The 12,105-nt window shown below is 37.4% G+C and overlaps 1 protein-coding gene across 3 annotated transcripts in view; it reads right to left on the bottom strand.

Annotated features, from left to right (window-relative positions):
* The window catches only part of BEGAIN (brain enriched guanylate kinase associated), a 171,072-nt gene that overhangs the window by 73,500 nt on the left and 85,467 nt on the right, over positions 1–12,105 (bottom strand). For all 3 annotated transcript variants that reach the window (XM_034418476.2, XM_034418477.2, XM_034418480.3), the window contains 2 exons: positions 6,960–7,121; positions 1,599–1,665 (listed from right to left, as the gene is read on the bottom strand). In XM_034418476.2, coding sequence (XP_034274367.1) covers positions 1,599–1,665; positions 6,960–7,121 — 229 coding nt within the window. The remainder of the gene's footprint in view (positions 1–1,598; positions 1,666–6,959; positions 7,122–12,105) is intronic.

Genomic DNA, 12,105 nt, shown 5'->3' with positions numbered 1-12,105 from the left:
TTATTGCATTAAAAATGGTAATTTCTCCTCTCACCAACTGGAAACTGTGAAGAAGAATCTCCTACTTTAGATGATCTGTTTTTTTAATGGTACAGGACTGTATTTTACATCAAGTTTTTATTGACACCTTATGCTTACTAAAAGATTTCAAGAGAAACAGAAAGAACCCCTTCTCTGAACTGTTTGAAAAGCATATGGTAATTTGTAATATTTACAGTATATGCTTTTATTGCAAAAAAGCAATAGAGAAAATCACTGCCATGCCCATTTCATAGATAGGCAACTATGAGAAAAAAATAGCTGGTAAATCACTTAAGGATACAGTATGACAGAACCTTATGGCAAATTTAGGCATTCGGCACTTGACTTCCAAGTGATGCATTCTATATTCTACTTCAGCTTTTGCCAACCTGTGGATAGTTTGAGCTGCAACTCTTGGAATTGCCTGTTTAGCTGGGAATCCTAGCAGTTGTAACTAATATACTACGAAGCTGTCAACCTTGAGAAAGCAACTCTATAAAGCCTTACTATATATATGTGTGCAATAGGAATAATCACATATGCTATCCCTGTTTAGCTTTTGCTTTGTTTACTTTCATCTTTTTACTTTCTGTAAGATTTTAGACAATGAGATGGTTGAGTGAAGTATTAATTCTTTATATTATATAAAGCATCAGAAAATGAAAAATTGTATTGTCTACTACTTTGTGCTATGAGGGGCAACATCCTTTAAGATTATTAACAAGAAGTATTTCCCGAATCCTGTTGCTCAAAATTGTTTCATAAGAGACTTGTAAAGAATAAAGCTGGGATTATCAATTTGTAAAATAAGATACAGTTTGAAAAAACAAAATTCTATGCAATGTAGCTAAGACACATCTTCATCTGCTTTAATCTACAGCTTCCCTGTCTTAAAGCTGCAAATGTTTAGTATTATACAGGAATTCTTTTCTATCCATCACTACTGAAACATTGATTCTGTAACTGGAACAAATAAATATGGTCTGCAACAAAACACTACAGTAAATAGTAGGCATTTGGAGAGGCCAATTGGACACGCCTATTCCCAGAAAATTCCATTCCATTTCAAACTTTAATTTTTATTTACTTTTCTTGTTTTCTCTCTCTCTCAACCTCAGTCACCATATTCTTTGATTGCTGCATGCTAGGTTATCATTGGACTCTTTGGGGACATCTAATTTTCTCCTGTTCAGATTTACCCCTGCAAAACAGTTCCAAGCAGCTGTACAAATTGCCTTGTAAAATGATGCCAGATGAGTTCATTTTTACAGAACAATTAGAAAAATCAAATGATGACATTAAAACTTTCCTAAATTCATCCTCTTAACAATGAGGGTTTTCCTTCATTAGACAAGAAAAATTTATTCATGCATTATAGCAGAAAAATCTTACCAAGTTATAAGTTGCAACTATAAGCACACTTATTAGAGAAGATGTCATAATTCAGTATTATAAGGCTTACTTCTGAATTACTTAGTCATAATGAAAATATAAGATTCTTCATTTTCCATTTATTCCAGCAACCAAAGAATCATACAGGTCTACTTAATATGCATACAATAGCCTCCTGTACTTACCATCCTGTATAATTTATCTTCTAGGTCTTGATTAATTCTTTGTAAGGCTAGGTAGTTGTTTTGTATCCTAAAATAAAGAAGAAATAGTGTAATTTACATAATCTTTGCACTTTTACTTTGTACTTTTTAACTCTAGCAGTTGCAACTCAGTTCCTATTTCTTTATATGTGAGATAGTACTTTATCTGTGATAAATCTGAAAAGCAAGTTGATGAAATGGCCCAGCTAAAACCCGAAAGACACTGAATCAAATCACCACTCAAATACAGAGCTTTCATTGGCCAATCTTGGGCTGAACACTATCTTTGAGTTTAGTCCTACCTCACAGGATAGCTGTAATAGGCAAAAGAGAAAAGGAAGAGAGAAACACTGTATATATATTATTTACCTGAGAGCAAAATTAAGAATAAACCTGGAAACAATAAGAACCTGACCAAACAACTGTGGGATTTACTGTTTCCTATTCCTCACTGTGGTGCAAATTCAAAGGCTGTTGTGAAATATTGGACAGTCAGTCTAAAATAAGTTGACCTAGATAAAGAATCGTGCCCTGGTGTATTGGCACTTTTCACATTCTTTACCTTCATGGAAATTAAAAGGGGGAGACCATGTCTGATTCCCTGAAAGTAAGAGGAACAAGCATTCTGAGAATGGCTCCTCTCTGATACTGATCAGGTGTCCAGGATGAGGACATTTTCTCTTTCTATTCTGAGTTCATTGTCATCTGAGGTCATCAAAAACCAGTAGGAGAGACAAGTTCCAGGCCTGTCCACTAGAGAGCTTTTGGCAGAAGTAAGAAAGAAGCAGAAAGGTAAAATTTCCCTCCCTGCTCTAATGCAAAGCAAAGCCATAGTCATTGTTAATAATAGAGCATATCAATTTAGCCATTATCTATCCACTGCAGGATGAATAAATAAATAAATAAATAAATAATTTTATTTCTATACCGCCCTTCTCCCGAAGGACTCAGGGCGGTGTACAGCCTATTTAAAAACACAAAAACACGACAACAATTTAAAATTTAAAATCATTAAATAGTTAGGCTCCAATTAAAATCCCAGAAATTTAAAATACCCCAATTTAAAACGTTATGTTAATAGCCCTGAAGCCTCCTCCGCACGTTTCCAATCAATTCAATCCTGAGTTTTCTTTTGCCAATTGGACATACAATACTTGCTGATATCGTCGATCCATCTTGTTTTAAATCTCTTTCGTGGACACTTTTTTATCAAGCGGGATCCATTCTATGACTTCCTTGATCCACCTGCCATCAATTCTTCTCATTATATCTTCCATTTCAATTCTTTTACTCTCTTGATGATATTGTACACTTTCGTTTGTTCTCTAATCCATATGCAGGTATTTCTATCTTGTCTTGTAATGCTGAGCATGTATCCTTCCATGACTCTGCGCCATTCGTAGCTTTCATATTGATTGTGAGGTTAGTGTCCATGTTTCACTGACATATGTTAGAGCAGGTAGCACATATTTATCAAAAACCTTTCTCTTCAGGCATAGGGGGGAGGCCGTTCTGGAAAATTATGCTTAGCTTGCCAAATGCCTGCCAACCACATTTTAACACATCATTCAATTTCCTTTATTGTATCTCCTTCCATTGAGATCCATTGGCCAAGATATATGTTGCGGTCTACTATGTCTAGTTCTTCTCCAGATACAATTTTTTCCCTTTCTTTGGTGAATTTATTAAACATAATCTGGCTCTTTTTCAGGTTTATTTTCAAGCCAAATGGTTCTCCTGCTTTGTGCAGCTCTTAAGTGTCTTTGTAGCTCTTATGGGTCTTATCAGAAGAGAACAACATCATCTGCAAATCTTAAGTGGTTTAAATAGGTGCCATTGATTTTTATTCCATCTTTTGCCCAGTCTAGTTTGCAAAGTACTTCTTCAGGGCAGGCTGAGAAAAGGACAGATGATATTGTATTGCCTTATTGTACACCTTGTTCTATGTTGATTTCCACTTTAAGATCATTAAGACAAATTACTGCCTTTGTTTATTCATATATTGATTGTAGTAAGTTTATCTAAACAGTGTCTACGCCTTGGTTGAGCAATGCCTTAATTATTGCTTGCTGTAATACTAAGTCCAATGCCTTTTTGTAGTCAATGAAAGTCATGCACCCATTGCAAAGAGACATGGTGTACTCATTGTGCCATTCAATGACTTGCTGAACAACCTGCATGTGATCCATTGTGCTGTAACAACTTCTGAACCCTGCCTGCTCCTTTGGCAGCGATTATTTAATGTTCTCAATCTTCTTTTTGCTATTATCTTTGTGAAAACACTGTAGATGACTGAAAGAAGGCTAATTGGGCAATAGTTCTTTAAATAATCTTGGGCCCCTTTTTGTGTATTAGAATCACTTCAGCATTTTTCCATGCATCGGGTATTTTTGTCTTCTCTGAAGGACCTGAAGTTTTGCTAGTATCTTGTGTAAACTGTGACCACCCGTTTTCAGCATTTCAACCACAGAGCATATACAAGACAGAAAAGATCAGAAGCAATTTAATTTTGAATATAAATGTTTAAACCCTGACTTTTAAATAGGGATGGAGAACTTTGACGTAAAACCCTGGATAATTTCTGGCAGTAAAAATACATTTGTTTGGACTTATTACTACCTATGTTGCAAGTCTGGGTGAAAAATAATACAAAATGTTAATGATTTTATTATGAGAATTGCCAGCATCATATATAAAACTTGCAATATAGCTAACTTTCAGGCTGCAGGCAATTCCCTAGCATCTTTCTTGAGGCATCTGTGCTGGGTGGGAAGGAACATTTTGGACTGATTTTTTTTAATTTTGAAGTAAGTGTAGTTGAAAGACTGAAGTCTTGCAGAGGTTTAAAGAGCCCATTTTCTTAAATAACCCTTTTGATTTGAAAATGGTCCCTATAAGAAGGTCAAAAGAAACCTACTATGGACAAATGCAGTTAATAAAGGCTCAGATTAATATAAAAGAAACTAGGAAGAATTGCTGTGTGAATCTCCTTTCACAAATCCCTTGACAAATGGGCTGAAAACATTAGATATTTCACCTCTTTCAGTCCTCATTGGATTTTAAGTGTGGCCTCTGCTCACAAGGAAGCAAGAAGGACATGGATTTTAATCAGATTGCTTTAATATTCAGCTGGGTTAATACAGACTGTTAAAAACCCTAATAGGAATTTCTCTGCCAAGATTATACGGAGTTAATTTCGATGGAGTTTATTTGAAACACTTTCCCCATCTCTTTTGGTAGCTGGGCTTAGTTTCCTTTTCCGAAGTAATCATTTAACAGTCTCTCCTTCATTTCCTACAATCTTTCACATGAAGCCGCATACCATGATTTTGAGAATCAATATATTAGAGTACCTACCCTCATAATGTGCTGCAAAGATTCCTATGTATAAAATATGGATAATTTGTCATAAGAGACATTTTTTTCCATTCGCTCTTGGAATTTACAGGTAAAAGATAGAGAAATATAGTATAGCAATAGCACTTAGCAATAGCATTTAGGTTTATATACTGCTTCACCGTGCTTTTACAGCCCTCTCTAAGCGGTTTACACAGTTAGCCTCTTGCCCCCAACAATCTGGGTCCTCATTTTACCCGCCTCGGAAGGATGGAAGGCTGAGTCAACTTTGAGCCTGGTAAGATCCGAACTGCCAAATTGCAGGCAGCCAGCAGCCAGCAGAAGGAGCCTGCGCCACCACAACTCTATCTATGTATAAATGCTTATTAAGGTAACTTGGAGTTTCTTGTAAAAAAATTTGTAGCGCTCTACATGAGGCTACCTTTGAAGAGAATCTGGAAGCTTCAGCTAATGTAAAAAGCAGCTGAGCAGGCAGTTCTTGAGGGCCCTAGGCCGGTCGATGTCAATGTTCTGCAAGCTGCACTGGCTCTCAGGTTGCTTCTGGCTCCAATTCAAGGTGTTGGTTATCACTTTTAAAGCCCTTCATGGCATGGGTCCAGGCTACCTGAGGAAGCAGCTCACCCTGCTGGAGTTAACCTACTCTGCTGATGCGGGTAGAAGGGCTATGCTGTGGATTCCATCTGCGATAGAATTTTGGTTCCTGTCCTCTGGAACATCATCCCCTGGAGATGAGAACCTCATCCACCCTTTTGGCCTTCTGAAAAATCATGAAGACTAGCCTGAGACCCAATGGGAATCTGGTAGTTTGGAAGTGGCTAATGGAGTAGATAAAGTGGCTAATGGAGTAGACAAAAACCCACCTCCTCCCAGTGCATACTTTGCTCTCTTTCTCTCCATAACCGTCTCAGCTTTTCAGTTATTTTAGTTGAATTTTCAATGTATTTATTGTTTTAATGTTTTATAGTGCATTTTAATTGAATATCTGTAAGCCATTTAGAGTTGCCTCTGGTGAGATGGTCAGCATACAAGTATAAATAAATCAACAAATCAATAAATTAAATAAAACCAGCAAAGTTGCAACTAGAATTGGAAGTAAATTTTATTGAATTCAGTGAGACTTTGCAGGAGAAGGAGAGGCAGAACTTGGAGGCAGAGTCAAAAGAGGAATCAGACTAGAGTCTCTATGTAGCCATAAATGGACTAAGTCCATTTCTTCTTGAATTCCATTGACCTTTATCTAAAGTCAAAATACTGCTAACCATTAATTGAGTAGATTCCTTTGCACAGGCATGTTTAGTAATAAATCAACTTAATTGGAACTTCATGTGTGGTCCTGATCTTTAGCACCCAACAGTCTCATTCCTTTACACACATAGAGTACATACAACCGTGTTGTTAATCTGAAACAAATAATTTAAACATTATACCTACTTCTTACTTCTGATATTCAATCATTCATTCACCATGGCAAATGGTGAAAAAAGGACCATCTTTAATTGTTTATTGAGGAATAAGAAGAGCAGGATCAGATGCAAGATCTTTTTAGTCCTGCATTTAGTTCTATTAGTGGTCAACCAATAACCCACAGCCTAGAAAGGAAAAAATAACTTCCTTTTGTCTATGTAGAATTCCTTATCAATTAGCTTTGTGCAATGACTCTAAGATCCAACATTATTAGAGAGAAAAGAGAGAGAAAAAGAATCCCCATTTAATCGCTCTAACTCATGAATAAGCTTTATATCTTGATTCTATCTCACCTTACTTGTTCCACCTCCCCACAACTTTAAATGTTGTAACTTTTCATCATAGGGGAGGTGCGGCAATCCTTTGATCATTTTATTAGTTCAGTGCTGAGATTTAATTAATGCCAACATTGAATTCTTTTCTAATTTTTAATGAGTGTCAACATTCTTCACACTTCTGATATTTCACGAAAATAATACGTGCAATTTTTTTTTTGTAATGTCAATGAATTCAGACACAAACCGTCTCAGTTTTTCGGTCACTTTTTCTAGTTCTTCCTGAGCGCGTCTCAGTTCTACTTCAAGATATTGACGTGTAGAATCAAATTCAGTTTCAAGCATTTCCAGTTTGTGAGTTGTGTAAGAAAGACGCTTACAGAGTTCCCCCTTCTGTTCCTGTAGCGTGCTAGAAAGACAAAGAGTGCAACAGATTAACACCCCTTACAGACAGCCTAGTGACAGACATGAATTATACAATTTACATAATGTAACAAATATTAGAAGTTTATTCTTATTCCTTGGTATTCAATTATAGCTGTCATCCTCTGGAGCAAAATTTCAGAAAGTGAAAATCATTACCAATGTTTTGGTTTACTATGACTACCTACAGTATAATTCTCCAGTTTGTGAGCATTAGACTTCTAGTGAATTAGCCTTTTAACTGAGAACTATTAATTGGAGATAACAAATACATGGAACTAAGATCTTTTGCACAAATCAAACAAAAACGATGGGGCCAAGTAGAAGTTCCTGCTATAGGTTCAGAGTTCAAGATTTCAAAGGCAAACCCACCAATTGGATACCATAGTCCATTGGTTATTAGTACTGGTTGTTCTGTTTTATTGCTTGGTCACTATTTTATGTTTTGTATTCTGTATTTATATATAGATGTGTAGATGTTTAATGTTGTATGGGTTTGGGAACTTGTTGGTTTCCTATTTGCCTTTATTTTATATGCCATCTAGAGTCATGCTGAGTTTGGCAGCCTTATGAATCTTGTAAACAAATAAATAGTAGCTCCATGCTACCTAGGATTGTGAGGAATAATAGAAAGTGGGAGAGATTATCTACTTTTGGAACATTCTTTATTTCCTGTGCTGCTATAAAGAATCATCCAATCCCTCTTTTTAACCTCTCCACTTTTTTTTTTTTTTAGGTAAGTGAAAAGGAAACCAAAAAATTGTCTCACTTTTATATATGGTACAAGTAGTCTTCAACTTACGGCTACAATTGAGCCCAAAATTTCTGCTGCTAAGCGAGACAGTTGTTAAGTCATTTTATGATCTTTCTTACCATAGTTGTTAAGTGAGTCACTGCAGTTGTTAAGTTACTAACAGTGTCAGGTTTCCAAGTGATAAAACCCATTCAAAAAAGAAATATGCAAAGTCCATCTCCCAAAACAAATTTAGAATAGAACAGAATAACAGAGTTGGAAGGGATTTGGAGGTCTTCTAGTCCACCCCCCTGCCCAGGCAGGAAACCCTACACCGCTTCAGACAAATGGTTATTCAACATCTTCTTAAAAATTTCCAGTGTTGGGGCATTCACAACTTCTGCAGGCAAGTTGTTCCACTGATTAATTGTTCTAACTGTCAGGAAATTTCTCCTTAGTTCTAAGTTGCTTCTCTCCTTGATTAGTTTCCACCCATTGCTTCTTGTTCTACCCTCAGGTGTTTTGAAGAATAGTTTGACTCCTTCTTCTTTGTGGCAACCCCTGAGATATCGGAACACTGCTATCATGTCTCCCCTAGTCCTTCTCTTCATCAAACTAGACATACCCAGTTCCTGCAACCATTCTTCATATATTTTAGCCTCCAGTCCCCTAATTTCTTTTATTTAGGTAGACATCAAACTGGCAAAGTCTGTTATAATTCCGGATCTGACACAAACCAGAATTACACCACATAATATTGTAAATTAGAAACATCCCACAAAAGTCACATTCCCCAATGAAAGCAAAATCAACATTGCCTGATGTCTTCAAACTCTACCTCCAACTCTCAGCAAAGATAGCCTCTGTTCCCATGGGAAAGAAAGTCACCTAGCCAAAACAATCCTCACTATCTATTCCAGTAGTGGGTTTCAATTTCGTTCGCTACCAGTTTGCTCGTGGGCGCGCATATGCGCCGCTTCTACACACGCAGAGACGTCCGGGCGGGTGGGCAGAGCTTCTCGCTGCCATTGCTACCGGTTCGCGAACCATTAGCAACCCACCACTTACCCACCTCTCTTACATAAGTAAAGAGAAAGAGAAGGAATAAATGAGTATAATATAGGGCTAACTGAAATGGCTACACATGTCAACTTTCAGGTTCGACAAACAGGGTTGCTAGATGAATCTGGCTTCCCCATTGACTTTGCTTGTCAAAGAGTTGCAAAAGGTGATTCACAGGATTCTGGGACACTGCAACCATCATAAATATGATTCAGTTGCAAGCCTCTGAATTTTGATCACGTGACCATGGAGATGCTACAGTGGTCATGTGTGAAAAATGGACACAAGTCACTTTTTTCAGTGCCGTTGTACCTTTGAACGGTCACTAAACAAACTGTTGTAAATTAAGAATTACCTACACCAGGATACTAACAAACCTTTCTGTTAATGGAATTCAATAATAGGATAGGATAGGGAAGGAAAGGAAAGGATTTAAGGACATATTTCTAAGAGAATGTGGTAACTCTTAGTACATTTTTGGTAAAGTGTCTTACAAACACTGAATGAATTAGCTCAGTTACAGTTATTAAAATAATGTAGTTCATAATGTGTTCAAACTAGAATGTATTATTTTAATAAAAACAATTTATAATTACAAAATATGATTTGGAGGGGGGGAGAGAAATCACTTCGAACCAAAAAACGGTACGTAGAAACAGAATCTTTTCTATATATCCCTTTTGTAAATTGAACTGCGTGCACTGAAGTATGTTATGTCAGTTCTGGGTGAAGCCTGCAGGCTGAATCTATGAATGCATAATACAATTATTTGTGAGAAAGTACATGAACAACTTAGAAATGTTGGATGACAAATTATATGTCTTTGACAACAGTGGTTTTACATATTCTAGGTATTTGCTCATACCCCATACCCCAGCCCATAAATAGAAATAGTATTACGCCTATAAAGTTTATCATTAAGGCTTCTCTGTATTAAAAGTCCTCAAATATAAGAGCACTGGGGGTTAGTTTAGTGTTCAGGTGAGCCCTGTCTTTTCAGCAGCGGCTGAAAAGCAGATGCCTAAAAGGAGTCAAGTAAGTAGGACAATAGCACAGTAGTTCCTTCTCACTGTTTTTTATCAGTGACAAGAGGGGTGGGCTTCAGATCCTTAAGCAACAGGTTCGCTGCCCTGTTGCTGGGTGGGCGTGGCCATGGTGGCCATGGTGGGTGTGGCCTAGTTGGCCGCCTGTACCACAGCCGGGGGGGGCGCTTTTCACCCTCCCCAGGCTCGGAGGCTTTCTCCAAGCTTCCGGGAGGGTGAAAACTGCTTTCCCCAGAGTCTGGAGGTCTCCGGAGGCTGGAAACAGGCCCATTTCCAGACTTCCAGAACTTCCGGGAGGCCTGTTTTTCGCCCTTCCCAGGCTCCAGAGGCTTTCCTCGAGCCTCCGGAAGGGCGAAAACAGCTTCCCCTGAACCCCAGAGATCCTTGGCTAGAGGATCGCATGAACCCTGCTGAATCCCCAGAAGCCCACCTCTGAATGACAGGAATGCAAAGAAAAACTAATAGCCATTGAAACTTCAATTAGTATGTGTAATTCTCTTTTGAACTTTCTAAGTTAGTGGCCATTACTCTCTCTTCTACAATCTTAAATAAGTGCATTGGGTGAACAAATGTTTTGGTTTTGCCGGACTCAAAACTCCTATCATTCAGTTTCATTCATTCTATTCTTATTAAATATTTAAAATGACCCAATAGCTGAAGGTCTGTGTAATTTACAATAAACTACATTAAACAATGCAATTTGAATAAAAACATATACAATGAAATCAGATAATGAACAAGATGTAACTCCTTTTGAATTACATAGCAGCAAGGTTGTAACTGTGTAACTCCCGTATTATTTTACATGCCAAACAACTACAGGTAGTCCTCGACTTACGACAACAATTGAGCCCAAAATTTCTGTTGTCGAGACATTTGTTAAGTGAGTTTTGCTCCATTTTACAACCTTTGTTAAGTTGTTAAGTCAATCTCTGCAATGGGTAAATCAACCTGGTTGTTAAGTGAATCTGGCTTCTCCATTGACTCTGCTTGTCAGAAAGTTACAAAAAATGATCACATGACAGCAATGGTCATAAGGATGAACCAGATGCCAAGCACCTCTATTTTGATCATGTGACCATGGAGGTGCTACAAAAGTTGTAGCTGTCAAAAACGGGCATAAGTCACTTTTTTCAGTGCCATTGTAAATGAACCATTGTAAGTCAAGGACTACCTGAACACAACATCATTTTTGTAAGAATCAGCTTTTTTAATTACACAGATTTCTGTATATCTGAGTAACATTCTGTTCTGTACTAAAACTGGGTTTTTTATGATATAAATAGCATTAAAAAAACACTATCCACTAAACACTGCAGACCTTGTCTAATGCCAACCTTAGCTGTTTTAACATTTGGAGAGGAAAACTGGATTTCATAAAAAACACCCCAGATTCCCTTCTCCTCCCTTCCAATAGAAAGAGGTTCAGACTGTAAACAGCACTATCCCTGAAAAACAGTGTTTCACATTTCATTATAAATCCAGTTTTCACCCCAAGGTTATTATTGCCAGAAAAGGTAAATGAAATTGTTTCACAGCCAAAATCACATCATTTCTTGGAAATTAGAATCCAGCTGATAACGTTGAATGTGTTCCACAGTTGGAAGAAGCAAGATTGGGAATAATTGCTTCCCAAAGCCTATAATTAAATTTATACATTGCATTAGGAACCGTGGTGGCACAGTGGTTAGCATGCAGTACTGTAGGCTACTTCTGCTGATTGCCAACTGCCAGCAATTCGGCACTTCGACTCCCACCAGGCTCAAAGCTGACTTGGCCTTCCATTCTTCCAAGGTGGGTAAAATGAGGACCCAGATTTTGGGGGGGCAATATGCTGACCCTGTAAAGCACTTAGAGATTGCTATAAAGCACTGTGAAGTGGTATATAAATCTATTGCTATTATGTCATGCTTTACTTAACCATAATTGGTTGGCTAAGCCACAATTGGATTAGTTCACACAATACTCTATACCATTAACCATGCTTTTATTGGATTGATTCACTGAATAAAACTAAATCCAACATTACGGCCTTAGAAAATAATTGCTAGTTAAAATAGACATTGTAGCACATGCCAATGAACTTAAGATTTCCTTTTGAGTAGATGTGTATGGGATTTTACTGCACAAAA

This window comes from Pantherophis guttatus, chromosome 1, assembly GCF_059756535.1.
Source record: "Pantherophis guttatus breed Tessera chromosome 1, ASM5975653v1, whole genome shotgun sequence".
Taxonomy (NCBI): domain Eukaryota; kingdom Metazoa; phylum Chordata; class Lepidosauria; order Squamata; family Colubridae; genus Pantherophis; species Pantherophis guttatus.
This window is presented reverse-complemented; position numbering and strand designations above follow the sequence as displayed.